General features: G+C 35.1%; 1 protein-coding gene across 2 annotated transcripts in view; it reads right to left on the bottom strand.

Annotated features, from left to right (window-relative positions):
* The window catches only part of NPAS3 (neuronal PAS domain protein 3), a 587,887-nt gene that overhangs the window by 289,792 nt on the left and 272,131 nt on the right, over positions 1-25,964 (bottom strand). For both annotated transcript variants that reach the window (XM_058829497.1, XM_058829498.1), the window contains one exon: positions 4,439-4,521. In XM_058829497.1, the coding sequence (XP_058685480.1) occupies positions 4,439-4,521 (83 nt within the window). The remainder of the gene's footprint in view (positions 1-4,438; positions 4,522-25,964) is intronic.

Genomic DNA, 25,964 nt, shown 5'->3' with positions numbered 1-25,964 from the left:
CTGACTTTAAAACTATTCCATTGTGATTGATTCCAAACACTTAGTCTTTAAAAAGGCACTGGTGTTTTCAAAGGAAGAAATATATAGTTTCAAAATATTAAATTTTATTTGAAAATAATGTACATTATACTTTTAATTGTTTTACAGTTCAAATTGTAAGGTGTGCTCTTTTTTGTTCAAGAATTTTAAAAGCAACTAATTTAAATATGCAAAATTATCTTGAGTTGTTCATACGTGAACTTAAAAGCCATGCAACACAGGAAAATTAAGTAATTATGCCTCCAAGTTATTTACTGCAATTAAGCTCATTTATCATATGCAAATTAGTGCAAACTGGTCTCATTAGTTACTAAATTACTCAATATGAGCTGAACAATGTAGCACTCCAGTTTGTAATGAAAAATCCCTGTAGAGGCAAGCAGTATCAATTAAGCTAATTTGCATATGCAAATATATTCACTAACTTTCCCTTTTCTCTATATTTAGTTCTACATTTCCTGATCATTCCTGATTATAAGAAGACTATGGGGTTACTGACCCTTTTTCACACCTTCTCAATAGCAATGAAGTTACAGAAAAAAATCCAGAGGTCCTGAAAAATTGATTAAAATCTTGCTAATTTTTACAACCAATTTAAGCCAAATTTTTAATAGTAGGTACCAGAAGTAATTTTTTTTACTGGATTTACTTGATAGACAGATATATGTACAGAAATACGAATCAGAAGATATCTGTTCTCCTTATAACACCACTTTTCAGAAGAAAAAGAATGCAAGACAAGCAAAACAAAGCCCATAATTTGGCAAATCAAAAATCTTGTAAAAAATTAATTAACGTATTGCCATTATCTATTTTTCTCCTTCATTGCATCCTATTCTACTATTCATAATTCAGGTGATTTTACTTGGAAAACATTTAAAAGACATTCCACTGACATAAAGATTCAGATGTAATAGTGTTGGAGCAATCATCTTTCGTGGTCTTTTTTTCCACGTGCACAGAGTGGATAGTGCCTTTGGCTTCAAACCTACTACTGGGAATCTCTTCAGCATGATATACAACAATCAGCTGTGGCTTGGAGATTTTTTGTCATAGAATCATACAATTTGAGACTGATTCAGGTTAAAAGGGTCCTTAAAGATCACCCAGCTCCAACCTTGCTGCCATGGGCAGGGATCCTTCCACTAGACCAGGTTGCTCAGAGCCCCATCCATTGTGGCCTTGGACTGCCAAGGGTGGGGCAACCACAGCTTCTCCGGACAACCTCTTCCAGGGCTTCACAACCCTCACAGTGAGGATGTGCATGAGTCTCAGATTTCATATGCAAGCAAAGTATAAGCCTCTACGTATATCTAGATTAGTACAAAAGACAAATGCAAAGATGCATCCAGGCTTACATAAATTAAGCCCTTTAAAAGTATTAAATTTGTTTTTATTGGGGTTTTTATTCCATTTTTCATCTCTGAATTTATCTAAAGCTAATAGTGCCTTGATTTTTTTGGAGCTGATGAAGTCTGCCATTAACAGAACAGAATTAACTGTATGATCCCTGGGCACAAAGGCTATCTCAGATCAAAATGAACTTTTTAACTTTTATTTTTCTCAGGGGTAGAGTTTTACTTTTCTATTTTCTGCACTTAACTGCATATGGGAGAAAAACCTTTAGTACCTGTATTGATCATCAGTTAAGCAGTATTTAAACATTTGACTCCTTAATAATAAAAAAAACCTCCCAATCATGGATGAAGGCATTCTTCATTCAATGATGACTAAGAATTATATGTAAATACATGGATTTAATATGTATGGCCATGACTAATGTATATAATGTATAGCTAGACATGACTGACACTACCTGCTTGTAGACTCAAAATGTAAAAATATCACTAGATGTACCTCCATTTCTGTTTTTGTAATGTCATTTTAAATAAACTATATCCACTTTTTAAAAATCTACTGTATTATGTATATTTGTCTATCAATAAATCTTGAAGTATCAAAATATTAAAAAGATTAGAGAGGCTCCTTAATTTCTGAGCTTACACTTAACCCAGTCTTCAAAATATTAATAGCAAAAGGGATTACACAAACTACTAATTCAAATTCTTCAGATAGCAGCCTCTGAAATCAAAATTCCCAAGGTATAATTAAGGTTGTTTACTTGACTTGCAAACAATACTTATCAGGATATTTATTTGATAATAATTTCTGTGGGTAGCAGACTAGGTGAGAACATGTTCGCATGGTATTCCATCACACAGTCTGTCCAATTGTTGTTTTAAAAATAATTTTGTCTTCTGCTGATTGTATTTCTACCTATTAGACCACAAGGCAGTACTCTGAAGTGATCTGTTTAGAAGTGGTGCATTTGAACGCATTACCCAGGTTTCCCTCCCAAAGGTTGATTGCTCTGCTAAGATAAGACAAAATCTTAACATGTCATGATAAACCTGTCACCACTGTTAATTCATATTGTCCTTTATCCATCGTGAACTGTCTATCTGGCAAATATCAGAGTGGAACTTCCTATTATCAACTGAGAGATTCATGGGAGTACTTTGATAAAAGCATTGTCTTCTTTGAAAGGGCCACACCTCAACCGATATTCAGTACAAGGCTGATGGTAATTTTGATTTTAAATCCTCAGTTTTGAGTACAAGTGCAATACAGGGGTTTTTTTTAGTAGTAGTATGATAAAGTTATATCCTGAAAACATCTTAATTTATCACAGATAATTTTTAAAAAAAAAAAAACAACAAAATCAAGCAAAATAAAACAAAAAAAAACCCTCCAAAAACAACAAAAAAAACCTAATGAAACAAAAAAGTCCCAAAAACATAACAAAATAAACCAACAAATAACCCCCACAAAACCAAAACAAAACCCTATCGACCCATACGTGGAATCTAGTTTAAACAAGTAGGAAAGTCACTAATTGTTTTAATACACAGTAAATGAAAAACTCAAATATCAAGTAGTTTTCAAAGCAGCCATCCTAGTTTTTTTCATTTTCATCCATAAGAGTCATACTTAATACTTAAAGAGTGTAAATAAATCAGTCTCAATGAGGTTTTATTTATAGATGAGTTATAAATAATATTGTAAAAAACATACCTTTAGGATATATGATATGTTTACACACTCAACATACTGACAAATTACATTAACTGAAATATCACAAAGCTGCTAGTTCTTCCTTTTTTTTCTACACGTATGAGACAGCATAGCAGTGTTCCTGCCTAATATGCAAACATGATACTGTAGATACTGGTGCAGATCTCTATACATGCAATAACTACAACAAAAGTATTTGCTTACAGAATCAAAAACTTGACCTAGACCTCTGCCAAGAGTGCACAACTAAGCAAATCATTTCATTCATGTTTCTTGTTCCAGAAAGAAATTAATTCTACTAGTTAATTTAATGTTTTCCTAAAATTATCTTTGTTGCTATTCTGCATTTAGTTATTTTATAAAGATGTGAAAATTCTGACATTATCTATAGTGCTTTTGAATACCACAGCTGAGTTAGTACAGAGAGATAGCTCTCAATCATTTCAAATTAAGTGGAATATTTCTCATGATAATATCCTAATTTACCTCTCTCCTACCTCTCAAAAGATAATACAGCAGACAATATATTTGCATTGAGAAGCTGTGTACATGGCTAAATACGAGCAGTTATTCAGCACCACACTTAGAAAAGACTTTGTGTGGGTTTTATTTCCATAGTGCTGGGTTTGCCTTACTCCAAAGCACATCACATTTTCTTTTAACTGCTTGTACTCCACATTTGATCACTTCAACCTAAGAAAGGCTGTAGTAACCCTGGCAAAATAAACTATGCACAAGAACATTTCCATCAGGTCATTGTTTTTCAGTTGAGTCTTCCAGGAATATGAAGACTTGTGTCCTGTGACGATCTTGTTTGGCAAATACCAGACCAGTTTTCAGCCCAAGTTACAGCCCAAGGACACCTAAGATGCATGCTTCCATTATTTTTTAATCTCTACAGACTGCTCCAAATTTATGATATATATAATTGTGACAACTGGGATATCATGGAGAAAAGCAGTGCTCATAAACCAAAGGGGGGGAAAAGAACCCCAACCCTAAATTGATACATGACACAAGACAAATCACCAACACAAAATACTGTCTTGTACTCACATTCACACAAACACAGAAGGGCATTCTGTAAGCAAACACCTACTGCAGAACTCTGAACAACAAAATACTGTGATTCAGCTAAAACAACACTTGCCTTCCCTCTTTTTAACAGTCTCCCAATCATGGACTTTCAAGATAGAAGAAATATGAACATAAAAAAATAATCTCATCAATTTAAGTGATGATAAACAATACTATCTAAATTATTCACAGAAATATGACTAGGTAGGTATTTTGATTTTTCTTGGAAAAGCCATTTTTCTTTTACCTGTAAAATATGACTTCCCAAATGTGATTCAAATACTTCAATGGCAAGGGCACTGGGACTTCTCCTGCGCTGGGCACCTATAACTGAATAAAAAACAGTTATGTTGTAAGGTCTGCACATTCATTTCTCATGCATCCTCATCACTGACATTAAATGTTTTGTATCTTAATACACTGGTGTTAATTTAAATTTTGCCTTCTATGTAGTAGAAAAATTTAGGAATTTAATATGTAATATAAGACTCAAATTTTTAAGATAAAAAAGATTTTTAAAAACCAATCTATTTAAAAGTCCAATGGATCTGGAAATGACTTATTTGTTCAGATATATCTCAAATCCCAGTAGGTTTATGGTGATGAAAGCATGCAGAATTTAGTGAAAAATACTATTGAAAAAGAGGCTACACCTATTGTAAATATTTTGAAATGTGGAGATAAGAACTAAATATTACTCATGAATTAGGAAGTTTATTCTACTGCTTATCTGAGAGGTTTATCTGAACATGATATTGTTTGAACTGAAATGAAATAAACACAACATTAAAAAACCAACATTTGTAAATACATCTAGTATTCATATCAAAGTTCTCCTCAGTGTATAGAAGTATTTTAGTATCCCAGATATCCATGTTAGCTGCTGGAAGATATACTTAAAACTTCAGCTTCTAAATTATATAGTTTAAAAGTACAAAGTGAGTAATAGGTAGATATGCTTTAAAGGCAGGAGTGACTACAAAAAAGGCTCAGAAATCACAGAACTAATATTTTGTTAAACTCTAAATGCCAGGAACACAAAGCCAGAAATTAAGTCTGCATGTAACCATAGACATCTACTATAAGCTGAGCTTTCTTAGGCTTAGGCTACCTTTCCCACATGATCAGAGAAAGCCAGAGCACAGAAAAGACAGCACAGGGCTGCAGGAAACTTCCTTGCCTATCTTCATGACAAAACCAGGCATATCCATAGCAGAGAGAAGAGGCAAAGTTCACCCTGCACCCTTCTTCTTCTAAAGTGTGTACAGAAGCATTTATATCCCAAGACCCTGATGAGAGACTAATGCCTCTGAAACCGTCACAGCACTAGGCCATTTTTATGTATTGCTGTCTTTACAACTTATGAGAAGAAAAATGAAATATCAAGGATCCACTAAAAAAAGCAGAATGAATGACTGCCATTAATGAACAGGCCAATTTAACACCAACGGAAACAAAATACAGAGCAACAATTTCTTAGTCTTCTCTGATACTGGCTGCCAAACATGATATCAGTAGGAAAAGATAAATGCCAAGTAATGATAGTCATATTGACCTGAAAATGTAATATCATTTCTTATTGATGTTTCATGTAATTTCCTTGCAGGAAATTCTAAGCTATTTATACTGGGCAAACAGGTGGCTTCATAGCTAATAGGTTCAGGCAATAGCTCATAATTACAAATGGAGACTGCTGTAGAGCTGGTATTTTCTAAGACCTCCTCTTTTCTCATATTCAAGGACATATAAACTAACACCTTGAAAAAAAAATATTCAAGACTGTATTTCTTAGAAAAACTTTACCTTTAGTTGTGGGACTAAACAAAATACATAGCATTCTAAAGATTTTCAGCATTCTGATCATGACTTCTGTCAGCATGATGCTTTGAACAGTTATTTCATTTATAATCTATCAGAAACAAAAAAGCAAATTCAGTTTTGGCTTGCTAGACATTGCTTCATAGTAGCCTTCATAAGACATTGTAAAGACCAAAAAATTCCCCAACCTGTAAACCTGCAAGACTTCCCTGAAATCCTTCAGGTCCCTTCATTCATCCATCTAGACTGTGTCATACCTTCCACACATTATCTGAACACACCACCATTTGGAATTTACCTTTGAATTAATTTTATGTTTCCTGCCCATATCCTAACGTTACCGTTCTGTACCATTTTAAAGTGTATTCATTACTTAGTGAATCCAATTCTATCATGTCAATTGCAGGGCTTTTAGTATTTAAGTATCATAATTTGAATGAAGTGCCTGAAGTCAGTGCAACACTCTTTAAAACAGTATCTTGAACCTTAAATGACACTTACAGGTAAGTCATCAGTCCTTCACAACTGGGACCCTCAGTTCTATACCTCAAGTGAAATCACTTTAAGGTCAGTGAGTTAACTAGAAAACCAGAGAGGGTCAGATCTTATCCTTAAAATTTGTCACTTAAATCCTCTATCAATGACTGCATGCTTGTGGCTAGTATACACATAGACAAATATCTTGTAATACTTTCATGCCATTCAGTTCACTGACATTTTTATAGCATGGCGACTCTTGAATTTATGTGTCTTGCTCTTAGTCAGGTGATATGGGTTCTAATGATGGTTCTTAATTTTACAGCCATGATAATGAGTTACCCAGAAAACTATTACGTTTCTGGTAGCCATGCTGAAACTCTTTTTTGAAAAATGCACCTTATTTCATGCATTTCCATAACTTTTATTCTTCATATTTTGAGGAATGAGACAAGAATATTAAGACAAATATAGAAGAAGGGAAAAAATTATTTGCTCATCTGGATTCATTGTCTTATTCTTTAACTTTCTTGAGCTTTCAAGTTTTCTTGATACCTATTTGCAGCAGAAGAAATATGCTATTTTGGATATATAAATGCATACTACATTGATACCTTCCAGAAACATGGCAATCTCACAGTCCAGTCACAGCACAAAACCTCTTATTTGTATTGAATGAATTGTTGGCATGCCAATAGACAAAAGGAAGACATAGACTGAAATGTCTGAATTAAAAAGCAGGCCTGATGTTATTTTATTCTAAAATTTCAAAATATAAACTATAAATACTGAACTGGCTTCCATCACACAAGCCACAGCTAGTCATCTAAATCTCTCACCCTCTGGATGGAACCATCAGCAGCCACAGCTCAGCCGCTCAAAGAAAGCTTGAAAAGCAAGAGATTTAAAGTTTATTTCACAACACCTATAAATCAAAGTAGCTCAGCAACCTTCACAGACCTAAAGGTGTGGATGCACATCTTTTTTAAAAATGTGGATTCCCTTTTAAGCGTAGACTCTTTACAGAAACAAAATACTGAATGCATGACATAAATTTCTTCTTTTGACTTACAGGAAGCAGGGGAAATTAGGATGTGGAGAAAGCTGAAGCATGTGTATCAAAATGTAGAAGGAATCCCAGTGCAAACAAGTTCCAAACCCAGGTTCTTCCAAGCTTCTCCTATTTTAGCGGTATGAACGAACATCTCTGAATAGACCTTTTCACACGTGTTCATATTTTGTATTGCCTACATTTAGGTGACAACCTTTAATGCTTGAATGCAGAAATTAATAAAAAAATTCGCTGAAACAATATTTGTACTAAATACTGACTTTTAATAGTGACAAGAAGATAGAAAGATTGCTTTCATGTGTGCACTTTGTAGTGCTGGAGCAGAAGAATCTGTCTTTGAAAATGTCTTACTTTCCATGGCTTTGGACTATGACCTTTACTATCCAAACTGACATGTCTATTCCTGGCATAAGGCTATTCCATAAAAAGAAATTCTAACTGTTCACTAGTTCCTCTTTAAAATTCCTCCATCAATGACTAATCTGGCTATGCATGAGGTGAAGGAAGAACCACCTCCCTTTCAGAGTGTCTTGGGGGCAGTCTAAGCATGCTTAATGCAACCTCAAGAGCATTTGCAATTGTGCTACAAAAAGTGGGAAGCAGGGGAGAAGAAAAATGTAGACTGCCTAACAAAGACTTCTATGCATCCTAAAGAGGAAGGATTTCCTCTTAAACACAGTTCTAAGTTGTGGGAGCACAGACCAAAGACTGATGTTCACTGTGGCTTTCTGCTGGTGAAGACAGAGTTCTAGTAAAGCACAAGCAGTATTCTTTGACAATTAGGAATGGAAGAGCAGAACATGAGCACAATTATCAGTTTCCCCTAAAAAACTTCTGTGAGACTTTGCATGACACCCCCTCAACATAAACTGCTTTTCTGGAAACTTTTGGAAAATTCCAACAAAGAGTTTTTAAATTCTATTATTATTGTTTTAATAATGGTTAAAAAACTTAGCTGAACTTATAAATTAATTTCTCTTAACCTCTATTTGCTCCTAAAAGCTTTCTCTCAATTAGTCTCAAAGTCCTTATATTTTTTACGTAATTTTGTTGATTTTTCTAAGAACTTTTTGTACGCTTGGAAGCAGAGGCGGACATAGGGCCATCGCGCTACAACCTTTCAGACAATCTGCTGTCTGAAGAATTATAAAAAAACAGCTCATCTTGAAGAGCTCTAATTATGACTGCTAATAAAGTCAGATTTTAATTAGCAAAGCCTGAGCAGATCTACATAAATATGAAAGTTTATAAACACCCCACCAAAAAAAGAAAATTACCGGCTTTATTCACAAAATATGTAACCATATCAGGCTAATTGCACAGTAGCTTCACACAGGGTTGTCTAATATTTTTTGCCATAGGTACAACAAAATAGATGATGATGTCAGATGAGAGAGCATAAGAAGCAGAGTGGTCTGATGACTGTATGTGCAAAACAGTTCACAGCATGAATGTGGCTATAATCTTTTAAATATTCTTTCCCAGAATGTAACTCTTTTTTTTGTTTGTTTGTTCCAGAGTAGAAAGAAAGATCTATAGAAATGGCAATACAATTTCTAATGTATTATATTTCCCTTGGTGTAGAGTAGATTCTAGATGAAAATGTATCTTTTGCAATTTCTATGAACAACTCCAAATGGTCATGAAAGAAAATGGAGGCGAATGTGGCAATCAAGGTGGTTTTACAGGAAGAGGTGCGATGTTATCTTGAAATCTTGGGGCTTTCTGATGAGAAATAGTGAATAATTTGGAAATTTTTAAAAGCTGTGTTTTAAAAAAGACCGAGACACTGACTTCAGGGCTAAATTGAACAACAGAGGATTCGTTCTCAGTGAAGGATGAAGTGCAATCAACGTTACACTCCAGTATTTCTGCATGCTAACATTCATAGAAGCTTTTTTTAAAAAAATAATTGTTTAATACCCTTTGATGAATATTTTTTTCTCATTGACTATTCCTTGTTATCCCATTTAAGACTGATTCTAAGTTTTGAAAGAAATCTCCATCAAGAGAGAAACCCTCTGCCTAGGAGTTGAGGACATCTGGTATACAAGATGTATACTTAAATCCTGACCTAAAGTGAGATAAGAACAAACAGCATGATGTAAGCAGAGATGTTGCCCTCTGATTTGGAAACGGGATCCAAAGAAATTAAATTATGTCACCAGTTACCTCACTGTAAGCCATCATATGATCCAAAATTTAAGTCTCTTATCCACCTTCACAGATGGGAAGAAGAAATAAATCTTAGATGGAGGTGCAACATATGTGGAAAGGTATTTTATCTTGCTTTAGGAAAGCTATGGGAATCATTAATACTGTGCCACTACCAACGAAGTATCACAGCAATAAAGCATCAGAACAAATTTGTCGCAAAGGAATACACGTAAGATGTATAATGCAATATATGATAATCAACTTACAAAGCTAACTATAGCACTTCAAATCTACATTTTTGTGTACAAGAATGCCTCATATCCTGGATATCCACCTTCTGTTCACTGGTAAAGAGCATGAATTCATTACTGGGGAATCCATAGTTGAGAAAGTAAACCTAAATTTTCCATGGAATAATCTATTTGTTTTCAAGAATATACTGGTTAATTAATGAAAGTATTATGTAACACAATTACAGGTGTGCTTTATTATTTTCAGTTGTTCATCTCTGAAAAAGCTCCAGAAATTAAAAGAATTTTTAGCAAAACTTGCTTTTTAAATTCAATTTGCTTAATAATATTAAACTTTTTTAAATAGCTTTTTTAGTTTCAATAACTTAAATCTGATCAAAGTGAAATGTCAAAAAAGCAGAAGGCATTATATCACTTGTTAATTGAACTGGAATCATTGGATTTGGACACAGTATGTGTTTCCCTTGAGAAATATTCAAAATTAATGGAAAAAAGAAACAAGGTGAGTGTCATAGTGTAAGTTTTCATCTGTTTTAGGAGCTTGTTCCTTTTCCAATTACCTTCAATTTGGTTTATAGGTCTGCTCCTTCCCACAGGATTTGCTCTTTAGGAGGTGGGGGTAGGGTGCGTGGGAGGAGGAGACTGTTTCTTAAGTCCTAAATGTCTCTTTTTTCCCTCTTTTCTGAACTTCTTAAAATTAGAAACCCCAGCAACAAAATAAGTATATTTTGTGTTCACTCCTTGATAACTAGCACTGTTTCTTAATTAGCACATAGTTGTACATTTAAGAGTTTATTTCTGAGATTTTTTTTTTTGTGTGTGTGTGTGTGTGTGTGTGTTCACTGTAAAGGATGAAATCTTTGCTGTGCAAGAATTTCCAGTCATCTAAGCAAAGAGAGTTCTCCATCTGTGGCTGGGGGCGGGAGCACTGGCCTTTCTCCCACACTGTAGTAGTTACTATAGGAACTATTGTGCCTCCTTCAAAAGGGCTACAGACAGGGTGATTAAAATTCTTCATGGGAGAACCCCCACTCTTCTCCCTGACAATGAAATTCTTCAGGGAGAGGGCTAAGCCTCCAGTTCAAGAATGGCAGCACCTGAGGGAGTGATGTGGCAGACAGAATCACCCCTGCTTTACATTGAAGCACAGGGAAAAAAATACAAGGGCCCATACTCCTGAATTTATTTTATTCCTCTCCCATGAAATTCTGGCAAGAACTAGTGAGAAACAGAGAAGGAATTAATAACTTCATAAAGTCTCCAACATGTAGACGACAATGCAAAAAGTAAAGAACAAATACTTCCAATTCAAATCAATAGCAGAAGAAGAAAAACAATTACCATGAGATAGGACCTTCCCAGGAAATCCACCTGCTGCAAAGAGATCGGAAAAAATCTACAGAAGTATGGAGGAGAAAGTAGTGGAGACAGATGTGTGAGGCAAGGGAGAGGGACACACAAAGGTGGGGTGAATCAAGGGCTTAAAAACCTAGGAATTTATCAGGCCTTTAGATAAATGTCCACTTTGAGAGATTTGGCTCTATCAGCAGAAAAAATGCATAAGCGTCATGATTGCATGAAGAAACGAGTGATAGGTCTGGATTACTTATTCAGACATCACAGTAAGACCCTTACTGGAATAATAGTTCTATTGTTTTATTTTTAAACTAGTATCAAAATTGCACTGAAAAGAAAACTGCTGCCACCCCTTTACAGCTCCAATGCTACAGAAATGGCTAGTGTCACTGATTCTGTTCTCAGGAGGAGGACAGGGTATTAACATCAAGTCAGAACAGTGTTATATAGTGTCAGACTATACTTGCTGGTAAAACTAAGAGCCCTACATCTGTTGTCTTGCTTTTTTTTTTTTCCAGTCTGATCCCAAAGGTTCATGTTATGACATTTGTAACATCTGCTACAAATGCGGAGGTAAGTCAGGCACAACCTTATTACTTCCAATCTAACGCTCCATCCATCCACAGGGCTTTCATATGCCACTAGTATGTCAAGGCAACCAAAAGCTGTTCTATCTACATGAAGCAAGGTGTAATATTCCTGAAAGTCAAGAAGAAATCCTGCTTTGTTATGTCTCCCCTTCTTTTGTTGTCTTAAAGTTTGGCAATGTTATTTCAGAATATTCTGTGAACAAAACAGGCAAGCTGCTCCTTCTTAGAGCCAATACAATTGCCTTTTTATGCCTTAGACAGTGGTGTGTTGAAAATTGGCAAGCTGTAATTCACATCCTTCCCTGTTTTCACTAACACTGAAACATATCCAGATTCCCCTACCAGACCCTTCTATACTGAAATCTGCTTTCTTGCACAGCCCCCTTTTCCTTCCATACTTCTCCCATGATTTTGACAGGCTCACTGCATCGTTTTAATGACAAACTTAACTTTTTTCAGTGCTCAGTGGTAAAATGCAACTCCTGACAGACAAAAAAAAAATAGTTATTTCATCTGTGGTAACAAAAAAGTAAATGGATAAGGAAAACACTTAATAAGATGCTTTATAACTAGCATTCTTTCTATTAGCTTCTATCTAGTTCTTTCTATGAACTTTTATTCTTAAATCTACAATACTTGAAGATTCCAGTGTTCTACTGTTAATGGGTTAGGGTACTGTAGGCTGTGAGGACTACGCTATCACTGCCAATGTCTGCACAGGAAGCCAACCATTTGTTATATGCTAAAATCACCCACTAAAGAAATTCCTTGAGAAATACATACAACCTCTTCTGACAGCAAGTGGGACGTAATTTTAGAAACTAACAGCTTTAGATGTTAGTGAACTAGGTAATACATTCCACACTCGGTATCATACACTTGAAATAAGGCAAATTTCACATTTGATAGAAGTAATTTAAATTCATTACAGGAGTTGCAGATACTACATGGTGAGGAAGAAAACCCAGTGCCTGATGGCATAAGCCGTTTTAGGTCTTGATCAGCTGTACTTCTACCATACTCCTTTTTTTCTGTCTTACTATCACAGGCTAAGTAAAAGAACCCCCCCACACACACACATACCCAGCTAAGAAAACCACTGAAAAATACCATATCTCCTTATGTTAAATGAACACTAAAATTTGAAAGTATATCAAATATTGCTGTTGGCAAATGTAGGACCTACATTCACTCCTGGGATATAAAATGCAGCTATGATATAACCAGACAATTACTGACTAATGCATCATTATTCTACCAAAGTAAGTGACAATTGTTTCAAGTTGTTTCTGGTTCTAAGGTAACTTTAGAGCTTTACTGCTTCTACAGAATTGGCTTTATGGCTGATACATGTAGGTGGTGGATTTGTTTGTAGATTCTTTTTATCTTTTTGTGATGTAGTCAGAAAAGATTTAATGAAGATTCATAAAGGAAATGAGACTGGGTACAAGTCTGCAATCAATCCACAATTTCAGGGAAGAAATCTTTATCCGCTGCCAAAACTGAACCGTGTAATTAACTGAGGATTCTGGTAAGAACCAACTGTGCCACTAGTCAATTATTTTTACTTGTCCTCCAGCTGCGGCTTCTGTCTGTTCATAAGAGAGACTGTATGAAAATGCAACTATAGAGAATTTGGTGATTTCAGAAAATAACTGAAGAAATATAAGGAGATTACCAAGACCATCTGTAGCAGAACCACAAGAAGTTTTTAAAATCTATTGCAAATGGTTCTCAATTTCTCAGTAGAAACTTCCATCAAGAACTCTTACAAGAACAAAAATAGCATTCCAGAATTGCTGAGGATTGAAAAATGACCATGCATAAGCTGCAATGGAAATCCCCAAGCCCTAATGAAGCAGTCTTCATAGGAAGAACTATGACACTTTAGAATACTGGTCAAGTCATGACAACTGGGAGATGGAACTGCTTCTTTTCAAAAGCACTTCTGCTTATTTAAGGAAAAAAGAAAAAAAAAGTTTATCCAAAGCCCCTGTGGAAAAGATTTTCCAGCACTTTGAATTGTGTTCTCAATATATATGTATATAAGTGCACTACTAGTTGCAATAATCTGTTTCAGCAGTTTTTAAGGAAACAGAATCACCATTATTTGGTGCCGGGAAACTCAAACTGGGGAACCTAAACCACTACACTAGGAAATCCCAATGACTAGTAAGAAGAGCAGTTAATCTTTACTGGAAATATGGAAGTCTTTAAGTCTTTGCTAAGGTTAAAAGAATTCATGAAGTTCATGATGAATGAGCTTGAAATAAATTATAAATAAGTTAACATGTTTTCTGTTATTATTATCAGCTCCAGCACACAACACAAGGTGCTTCCCCCTCTTCATTTACTGAAGGATCCTTTTAAATAGTCATGTGAGAAAAGTCCAGTTTCCTTTGCCTTTCAAGAGTGCCTAAGAGGGAAATATAAGAGATGTTTGATCAGAAGACAGAGAACTAATGGAAGTGAGAGCTTAGTAGTAAGAAAACAGGAAGCAAATTCTACAGCCAAGGAGAACGTGTGTAGACACAGCGCTCACTTCATCAGAGTCGCATTCATTAGCATCAGGAATTAATTTAGCTCAAGATTCATTCTGTAGTGAGGGAAAATATTCCTTTTATTTGATTATACCATAGCTAAGATTCATTCTTGCTACCTGTCTGGCTATAAGAGAAAAAGCAAGGCATTCACCATTCAAAATACATCTTGAACGCCTTAAGCATAAAAGTTCAGGATGTTATTTTAGCCAGATATTTCAGTATTCTTTAGCAAAAGAACTTAAAGGCATCAGAATTCATTCCCCACACAGTATTTGAATCAGACATGGACACAGATGGTTACCTTGACTTTGGGAGCAAAGTTTTGTTTTGCAAGATAACACTGTCTTTAAACCAGCTCTTTTGCATTTTCTATCAGCACTGGTAAATATATATTTTTTCTTTTTTCTTAAGAATTTTAAGAATCTTACTAAATTTACAATTATACTGATAATGTATTACATTTGGTTTGTTCAAGAATTACTTTTTATTATACACACCCAAATCTAAAATAATACAAGTAGGCATTTGCAATAAAGAGAATAACTTGATTGATACAATAATTCAACAATCTGTGTGCTGAGATTTTACTGAAATAAAAGTCCTTTAAATTCTGTTTGTATTTTACTGCTTTCCAACATCACCTTTTAAACCTTAAACATATTTCTTGTGCTCAGTCCATCTGAAGAACTAGATTTACACAATTATGTGATTTGTAAATCAAGCTCATTAATTTAACAGACAAGATTATTTTTCTTAGAGTATGATATGATATGATACTTAAATTAAAATATAGAGTTATATGAAGACTGGTCAAACTCAACACAGAATACACTTCTTTTTCAGTCACCCAAAACCTTTATACATCCTGCAGGAAAACTAATGGGTAATGCCTGATAATGTTTATCTACTTTTCTTGTTTCTTTTAACAACCTCCTGAAAAACAATTTGAATCCTGACATTTTTTGTTATGAATATGATAGCATAAGGGTGTTTTGGATTAATTTAAATTGCCTGCTGTAAATCAAACAACATCTTATTTTGTTAATAATACTTGAAAAATCTGAGAAATTTGCTTGTAAAAAAAACTTTCCACTCAACAATGCTGTAGTAGGACAGGTCAGAAATGCAGTAAGTTTTCTGTGAATACTGACAAACAAGTCTTTCAATGCAAAGGATTTGCCTTACAAATACAATATTATTGCAAGGCATGTTCTCTCTACAAATAAGATGGATAAAATATAATTATTGAGTAAAATTGCCCCAAATTTTTCGTAAGTATCACTGAAAAATTGTTTCAAACTTTTCTGAGAATAATTCTTTCATAATATTGAGTCTGTCATCTGCAGGAGAGGAGGGATCTGAGGAAAGAAGAGGCACCTAGATGGCTGGAAGAGGAAAAGACACACTGCTGTGACAGCTCATGGACAAATGGCTTCTGAAGAGAAAGGCTTATTTTGGTGAATGATGGCTTTATTAAGAAAAATTATGACTAAAAAAAAAGTGAATGGCAGAAATAGACTGAAAATCAAAACACTTGTAATAAAGGAAATAATATTTTGAAGAATATGAACTGAAACTAAGAATTAGGCATAATCAAAACAATTTTAAAGCTGTGTTGTGTGTATGTTCACCAATTAATTGACTTATTATGACCACTCGATTATCTCTAACCAGAACTAATCAGGCAAGAGGGACTCAACTGCTCTGCTTGCATACACAACACAGGTGTTGCTAATCCATTTGTTTTGTGAGGTTCTAATATTCTTTTGACCTACTGGCACATAATACTTTGAGCTAAGGGTACATCTTTATAGTCAAATGAAAGCAAATACGAACTAGCTGTAAATGGGTTAATGTGGCCACTGATAAGGTCTAGCTGTGCTAAAAAGGCTATGAAACTTTCCCAAGAGGAAAGATGAAGTAACTTTCTCATCTGTGTTTTACCACAGCTGGGCTGCCTCAAGTCCCTAAACTAGCATGTGCTGCTAGTGTTAACATATTGTGTCTAAAGAAGATTTTTAGTTAATCCCTAATTAACTTGTTAATAGTTAATGAACAAAAACCCATTGTACAAAATTCCTGGAAAGGTCTGAACACAGCCTTTTTCCATCTCATATTTTCCACTTTTACACTACCTCAACTCATCTTTTCTTCCCACACTTTTTTCTTCCCTTAATTTTCCTATTTCACACCAACTTACTTGAACTGGCACTTTCAACCACACACATTTCTTATGGGAAAGAAGTTCATTATGATCAGAGGACCCAAAGCTGTGTTGTGGGAGGTGAAATGGATAATTTTCTCAGGCAGCTGAAGCTCCAGAAGGCAATGTAACTGAGAATGCAAATACTGAATTTGGTACTTAGTTGAAATAGCCAAACAATTTAAATTTACTCACTAAACACAAACTCCCACCCCCAAACCCTTGGATGCTATTCCAGAAAGCCCTGTCTGGGAGGGAATAAAAAAAAAATAATCAAAGTCAAAATCACAGCCCAGAGGAGCTACTATTCACTTCACCAAAGATTCAAGAACCTATCATCAAAGGGGAGGTAACCTCTGGCCTGCTTGTTAATGATACTGGAGCTCCAAAGTGTTGGAACCTACCCTTATTTCCAGGTTAATCACCTAAAAAATAATAATTTCTCTGCACTGAGGAAAAACAATATATTTAAACTCTTTCTCAAGTAATTCTTTCTAGAAAGGAAAGTGAATTTGTACTACTCCATCTATCATCAAAGAACAACAAATCAAGTGTCACAATACAGTTCACAATATCAGCTTTTAAATTCCATTTCCTTAGAATCCATATTATTAATGTAGGATATGTATAACAATTAATGAAAACATGATATCTCCCATAAATTTTGTATTTTGGTTACTGTCTTTTATTGTATCGTGTTGGCAATAATTACAGTTTGGACTCAAGATAGGAATGTATTTTTGTCCATTGGTAAACACCAGAAAAAATTTTCACAAGTCCACACTAATTTAGGTTTATCAATCAAAAAATAGAACCAGACATTTTTATAAAGTCCAAACATCATACTCTTATGACAAAATGTCATCTTATGAGTTCCAGCTCTCTTCACAGTGTAATACTGAATTTACAAACCAGGCATAATAATAGCTTGTGGACAAAATCATCCACCAATTTTTCCACAGAATCACAGAACTGTTTGGGTTGGAATGAACCATCAGAGATGATTTACTTCAGATCCCCTGCTAAGGGCAGGCCCTGCTAGGGGCAGGACCAACCTTCACTAGATCAGGTTGAGCAAAGCCCTGTCCAACTCTGAACACTTCCACAACTTCTTTGCGTAGCCTGTTGTCTCACAACCCTTTACATCAAAGTTTTATTCCTTACACCCAATCTAAATTTACTCTCAGTTTAAAACCATTGCCCCTTGTACTGTTATGGATTTATGCACCCTTGCACTATAACAGGTTCCACCTTAGGATCCCACAAAAAGTCCAAGTAAAGGTTTCCAATTCCTTTTTCATTAGTTCTGAGGTTACAGCTTGAGCTTAGTGCTCCTAATGCTCAGACTATTCAGACAGAAGAATACAGTTAATCAAACTTATTCTATGATAATCCTGTCACAACAGACCCTCTTAAAAAAAAATCTTCCCATCCTTTTTATAAACTCCCTTCATTGAAAGGCTGCAATAAGGTCTCCCAGTAATTTTTCTTCCTCTTATTCTGGCTGAGCCACCTCAAATCTTTCTTTCACAGGATAGTTTTCATGTCCCTCCTCTGGACCCACTCTAACAGGTCGATGTCTTTTTTGTGCTGAGGACAAAAAAGACAGAACTGTATGCAGTAACCCAGGTGGGGTCTCATGAGAGCCAGAACAGAGTAGGAAAACAACCTCTTGATCTGTTGGCCATGCTCCTTTTGATGCAGCCCAGGATATGACTGGCTTTCTGGTTCAAGTGCACCTTGACAACCTATACCAAACTTTTCATCCACCAGTATCCCTAAGGCCTTTGCAGAATTGTTTTCCATCCATTCCTCCAGTATGTACTGACTTTGGGAATTTTTGTAGCCCAGGTGCAGGACCTTGTTCGGCTTTGCTGAACCTCATGAGGTTCACATGGTCCCATTCATCAGTATTTATGCTTATTGCTTCCTCTGGAATCACATGAACGATGGGAAGTGGCATCAGAGCACCACTTCAAGTAACACTGCAGAGGCAATATGCTTAATTTGGACATTCTTGCCTGTAATTATCAAAAGACAAGAGACCAAATACCAGCACTTGCTAATCATACACTTTTGCATCTGTTAACTATCCGGTTTGAAATGACTTTCTTACTCATTTCATGCCAGCTCTTGTATGATACTCCCAGTTAATATCATACTGCATTAAACTTACAAAAACTACTGTCTGGCATCAAGCGTTTTTGGCAACTCCTGAAAATATTTAAACTGATTTATTGTTTCTGAATTTTGTCCTTCAGTCTCCTGAATTAAAATTATTTAGTTTTATGAGTTTTAAGTATAAAACATAAGTGGACCTTTGGAGATTACTTAATACATTACTTATATAATACATACTTATAGAGTACTTATAATACATTTTATCTAATCACTTAGTTCTAAAAAGCAAATAAATATTTAAAAACTATTTTCTGAAAACTGTAACTGAAATGGACCTTTAACAATGCCCACAGTATGTCCTAGCTCAATCAAAAAAATACTGTTTCATTTTAAATTTAAACATGCTGGTAAAGTAACTAAAATATTTTAAATACTGAAGCAAAAAAAGGAGGATATTTTGAATAGTGTGCAGGGAAGGTACCTATTCAAGTTCAAGTAAAATTGCTGAATTGCTCATCCAGTAAAGGATGTTCTTAGAAGAGAAATGGGATATGGGCTTTTCTGGCATTTGAAGTACTTTTGCTCCCAAACCCTTTTATAAGAGAGCTATTCAATGAAAGTGAGCTTTGATTCTATGTTTCATGTTGCAGAACTGCACATAACTGTGTGTTCAATAACTTGTCATAACAGAAAATTACCAAAACTAGAAAATTATTCACAATTTTAAAATATCCTGTTATAAATGAAGTTTAGCAGAGAGAATAAGCTTTATTTGCATTTAGAGTTAAAACAAGGTTGATGGTATTTAATGGTTCCCAGCGAGTAAAAATTTCTTGTTCCATTCTTTGTCAAACAATAATCCTTTCAGTTAATAAAAAGAGAGCTGCTATGCCAGTTTAAAACTTGAAACAACATAACTCCAAGGAACCCCTCAGAATCACGTGCCAGAGTGATTCCAAAATTAAAATGCACTAACTCAGATAAGCCCAACCACATAATAGTATAGATGTTAAGGTCTACATAAGTAGAGGAAGACCCTGGAAACATCCCCCAAAGCCTTCTGTCCACCCTATTCTGCAAGCATGATTGACTGTGTCATGTTTATTGTTGGCCCATCTGGACAACAGGTGCAGTACTTAATGGCCACAGTGGACTTGATTATTGACTAGTGAATATTTCTGCACAACACAATAGGCCGCAGAATGACCCTCAGTAACAGACAGACTTCCTACCCATTTCTACATTCAAAACACAAGAGTTTTTACCCTATCTGTATGTTTGGTATAGAGCTTAAACATACAACCCACATTCGTCAAATACTTAGTTTGCCATGCATGTATAGAGTCAATTTAAGGAATAAAAAACCAAGGTGTATGAATTTCAAGCTTGGGGACCTCTAATTACTTCATGCTTAAAGTTTAACTATAAAATTGCTGCACTAAAGCCACGTAAGATCCTCCACGTGACTTGTGCCAATGTATCTAAAGTTCAGTGAAGCTGATCCCAGGGGGACATTTCCACTTAGTCCTCAGGGAATTAATTTTGGACCCGTTTCTAATGAGTATATAAAGGATTACTTGGATATTTTGGTAAAGCTACCCAATAAATTAGTCAACCTCAAATTTTATTAGCCACAAAGCCTTACAGGGGTCATATAGCTGGAGAACACTGAGGGAATTGAAGGCGTATTAGTCATTTATTTAGGCAGATACCAGAGATCAGTACTCAGTACAGGATGTTAGTTGTAACATTAAACTAATTGGCTAATAGTTGCAGCAGTCCTTAAACAGTTTTTGTACTGAGAGGTGTGACCCCTTCTTGAACCAATTTATGTAAACCCAGAGGGAGTCCTAAATTTATTCCAGTTTCATGAGTGCATGGTCTGGATTAAGAAACCAAAAGCAAGAAGAATATGCATAAAAGCAACTGTGTAAACCAAACACCTAAAATTCACATGCTGTCAGAGTGAAAACTTTCTGTTTAACAAATTACTTGAGATAACAAATGTTTAAAATAAATGTAACAATTTGGTATTAAAAACATTCATATTTCATCCAGTGCATATTTCAGGGCTGTAGGTTTTTTTCTTATCAACCCTACCTTTGGCTATTTATCTAGTTGCAAACTTTTATAGATGTGAAATATTTTAAGAAGACCTTTGGAAATGGCCTGAGGTAATTTCAAACTTAACAGACCCTGTCCCACCAGAGCTCATTACAGTGCATTTTATAACAAAGTACCCTTCACTTAATTTTCAGAGCTTAGCCAAGCGTACTAGAAATGCAGCTGCATTAAGTGCAATTAATGGTATAATAAAAGCAGTGGAGGGCTGTTTAAGACCCAAGAACCAGCATTAAACAGGGAATCCATGTTCTTTAACAGTCAGTGATGTGCCGAAGTTCCACAAGTGTGAGATTTCCACTGCTAGGGAAAGCAAAAAAAGAAACAGCATGTGCTGTTGGGGGAAAAAAAAAAATCTTCTGTCCTTCAACAATCCCAAAAGGTAGAGTAAAAGAGGATTAAAAAAAATATTCCCTCCAGTTATGCCACTAGCATCCCCCTCTCTCTTTGAGCAGGAGTCCAAAACAATAAACTCATATTCCCACCAGCAAAAAAACCAAGTAAATTCAATTCCAGAAAAAGTGAGATTAATAGTAAGTGACTCATATAATACACAGAATGATCTGGCTTCTTAACTAACAAAGTTTACTTTCAAACGACAGAAAGAAAAAAGAAAGAATATTTTTTGTGACAGGAGATGGTATTTTATTTTAAATAAAAGTATTTTATTTAAAATAAAACAAGTCACATCACAACAGGACTGTTGACTATAAAAGGTATGCAAATGTTAAGTATGGAATTATCTTGATAACTAAATTATCATCCCTGGGAATTATTCTTGATTGAAACTAAAGAAGAAACACTATGTTAAAGACAGAAGACAACAACATCTGCCTAATTTCTGATAGAAGTCAACTGACCTCTCATGAAGAAACTAGTGATTAAATTTTTCTATATGGGATTAATATATTTTTTGTTTGTTTGTTTCTAGTCTTGAACCTTATTTTCATGTATTTAACTCAATTATTTACTTTGGCAGAAAAGATCAGGTAATCCATGTGAGTGGGCCTTCTGTTTCACAGACATTATGTGGCTTAAAACCCAGCTTTATGGCAAAATTTGAAAGCACAAAAGCCCTTGATTATGCATGGCCTGCAGATATAGTAATTAATTTTGTACACACTGAATATAAAAAAAATTCTTTCATGAGTGCTGAAAGTAGAAAAAGTTATGATTTTGTCCTCTGCACAAGAATAACAGATTTCTAGATTGTGAAATAAAAAAAACAACCCAATTTTCAGTGCGTAAGTACTGCAAATAGAAAACCATTAAGAAAACCCTCAGAATTTCAATGTAACTTCTCCCAGTAATGGATAAATGAAGCAGACCAGATTTTTTTTTATTCTTCCCTTTTCCAGTAAAAAATACACACTAACCATATACTGCTTATCTTTAAAGCTGATTTCAGGTATTAAGGGACAGAGATAACAAACAAACAAACAAACAAAAATCCTCCTGCACCTGTTATTTGAGGACTGGAATGATGGCAATTTTCAAGTCAACTCTGGCTGAAAACCCTACATATGGACTTGGAAATAATCAACAGTGTGTAGAAAGATAAACCTACTGTGACAGTAGATCTCATTACTCTCAGATATACGTAGGAAAAAAAATTACATGCATTTTTCCTGCTCATAAAGCATATGAATATATCTATTCCTGATGTTCTAGTTATCCAGTGCTATATCTGAGTTGTGGAAACATTTCAATATAAAACTGAGTGTTCTCTCTTTCCTGCCCCCTCTGTTTGCTGAGATTCACATGTAGGGGCTGATCCTCCACCAAGATTGTTTTGGTGCTGACTTCCAATCTTTTTATTTACATCATTCTGCTGCCTCTATCATTCTTCACAGTAATGTAATTCTACAACCATCACTTCAGTATCACAGGCAAGTAACTTTATATAGGCTTAAGTAGACTGCAGAGAATAGTTGATCATGTTATTTCAGTAGATTATTTAATTGACACTCATTTCCTACAACTGTAGATAAAGTATCTTTTTATACTGTATTTACATATCCTATGATGTAATTCTGAAAAAATGTTAGGTACTGCTCAGTAAAACATTATAATTACTGCTGAAATAACCACAGTGGTGTGGACAGTGTTGACAAAATAATAATAATAAAGCCTAGGAAATGTAAGTATTAGTGTTAAAAATTTCTCTAAAGACTAATAACTAAAACTGAAACAATGGGACTAGAAATGTATCTAAGGTAAGGAATTACTCCCTCTGCCATTAAACCAAGAAATGATGATTCAATTTGTCTAAAGATACATTAAACACATCGCATCTTGCTATTACCAGAAAAGTAATAACAAATAAAAGTGATTCTCTGGGAAATTATTTAGTGTTAGCAAACTATTGAAGAAAATACAAAACTACAAAGAAAGAAATCTCTCCATAATCTCATTTCAGATTGGAGATGTCATGGTGCACTAAGGAAATCAAAAAAGCTCTCAAGATGGAAGGTGTAGAATTTGAAGAGTGGCCAGTGACAACCACAACCCTGAAAGCTCGAAGGAAGGCCAGATAACTCAGTTTCACTTTGGGAAACCTGAGCTGTTAGGTCTCACAGAGCACTTGCAGGCGGATTAATAAAACAATTTACCAAGGAAGAATAAACGGGCATTTTAAAATACAAAACATGAAAGATGGAAGTGCAATTATTTTCTGAGAAGAAAGGGAAACATTTTTAGAGTAAGACAGCAAGGATTCCTACTTCAATATTCATAAGCGGAAGGAAACTGGATGCTAAAAGGGACTAGGAACTGGTGACATGGCAGAACCTTTTCAGACCATGCTGGACTTCGAGTTGAGCTCATATTTCTACTTGAGAACTTTGACACAAGTTGGTGGTCTCAGAGCAGCTCTCAGTAGACAAGAATACATCAGCTGCAGGGTGCTCTACACTGATTCCTGTGACAGGGCAAGAAAAAAAGGATCAGTCTTAGGAGTCAAACTCTGAAACTACTGATACTTCATTGCCAGGTTTGAATACCTCTGAAACAGTGAAGAAAAGAACTTTTTAGGTCTGTTCTGATTCTACACCTACACTTTTTTTTTTTTCCCTTGTAAAAGGTAGCTAACTGTAAGGGACAGTTTACAGTTTATCCTTTTGTAAGAAGTAAAAAAAAAACCAACCATAGCCTGGAATAAGATGAAAATATTTTCAGACTGGCTGAATGAAAAGCTGTCAGGGGGCTAACAAGGTGTATTTACCAGAAGCTGAATGTGTTCTCTCCACCTCTTCTTTCTTGCCTTTATCTCCTCCCCATTAAGACTGATTTGCAAAGTTTGTGTGTACCTGGTCATGGCTGGGGAGGTGAATACAAACTTCACTGAAATGTCAAATAATTTATGTAAACTTCCACATAAGCTCACAAACACAAAATCCTCCCCAAAAAACCAAACCAAAGTAAAAAATGGTACAACCAAACCCCAAAAATGAGCAAACAAACAAACAGACCCTACAGAAATATGGGTGCCAAATCACTTGAAAAACTTATTCAGGGAAGATGTGGATTTGATGACCATGTGGGGTAGTTCACTAACAGCAGAGATCTTATCCAACTTCAACAGAAAATAAATCTTGGCACAGAAACAAAAATTCTAGGGTTGAAACTAAAAATAAAAATCCAGGCAAGAGAATAAAAATATTAGAATGAATGAAAATAAGTTCCAGGCTTAAGATGGATAATATCATCTCAATATTCTTAATACAATGATGATCACTACACTGAGTACTGGGAGCCAGGTCACGATAAAGAATAAAAGAAAATGGTATTAATCGCAATCTCCAAAGGCAGGCCATAAAAGCCATATCACACACACTGAAAAATAATTCATTAAACTATATCCCAGCTGGAAGTAGTGAAAAACAAACAGAATAAAAAGACACTAAGCAGCAGGGAGAAATAAACTTTATGGAACTGTCAAAGCATGAACAATAGGAGGGGAAAAAAAGAAAGAAACAATAAATGTGTCTGGATTATTGGTAAAATAGCCACATTAGGACAGGCATGAGAATTAAATTTAAAGCAAAACCTGAGAATGCCAAGGCTGAAGTATCAAAATTATCCTATTGCAGTTCAGGACATCCAGTACTTGCAAATTGTGGCTTGGCAGTATCTCGCAATGAGAGAAACATCACTAAATGCTAATCACTCATGGAACATCAGGCACATCTCTTATGTAGCACACGATGAAGTGAAAGTGAAAATGTCCACATTTCAGGATTGATCGATAAAGCAAAAGTATGCATAGCCCCTATATGGGAAAACAGAACACTTTCTTAGCTAGCTTGTCTCTAAGTTTGATTTAGAGATGAAAAGCAGTACTTTGCATAAACATTTCCAAGAGCCCTTTTGTAATGTTACATACCTCTTTCTTTTTTTTTTTTTCTCTTTGAGGAACAGATGGGAGAAGAGAACACTATAGTAATGCATTCCATTGTATAACAGAACTAAAAATGAGTAGGAACACTACAAAATATATTCTGTTTAAAGAAATTAATACCAGCCAATTTGAGTGTTTACTAGCTAAGTTTAAAATAATCTTTTTCTCCACTTTTGGCTTTGTCAGTGTTTTGCACCCCAAAAGCGTGATTTACAATAATGTTTGTCAGCCACAGATTTTACAGGCTTCATCTGGATCTGTGTTTTATCAGAACAGATGAAAATGTGGCCCAAAGTATACAGGCAAAGAGGCATCCAAAGCCATTGGCAACTTTCAAAAATTTCAGCCCATCCTCTACCAGATTCTGCTGCAACTGATGGTCTTTATAAGCAGAGATGCCAGTATGTGTATACAAATATATATGTATATATAAACAATTTACAAATGGCAGTGCACCGTGAATGTAAATTATGTCAATCTTTCCATTTGATCCTCAGTTAATTTTTTTTTTTAATATGCACTGAATACCACAGAAGGATGAAGAATTTTTCAGATGAGCCAGATGGATTATAGGTGCCTAGCTTTCAGTAAAACACAGAGGAAGCTGAGGCCCCAGATTGCTTTGGATTCTTTCATGTCACTGTTACAAAGTATTAAATCCATTA

The sequence above is a fragment of the Poecile atricapillus genome, chromosome 1, assembly GCF_030490865.1.
Source record: "Poecile atricapillus isolate bPoeAtr1 chromosome 1, bPoeAtr1.hap1, whole genome shotgun sequence".
In the NCBI taxonomy this organism is placed as follows: domain Eukaryota; kingdom Metazoa; phylum Chordata; class Aves; order Passeriformes; family Paridae; genus Poecile; species Poecile atricapillus.
The sequence above is the reverse complement of the archived record's forward strand: the minus strand, read 5'-3'. Positions and strand labels throughout refer to the sequence as shown.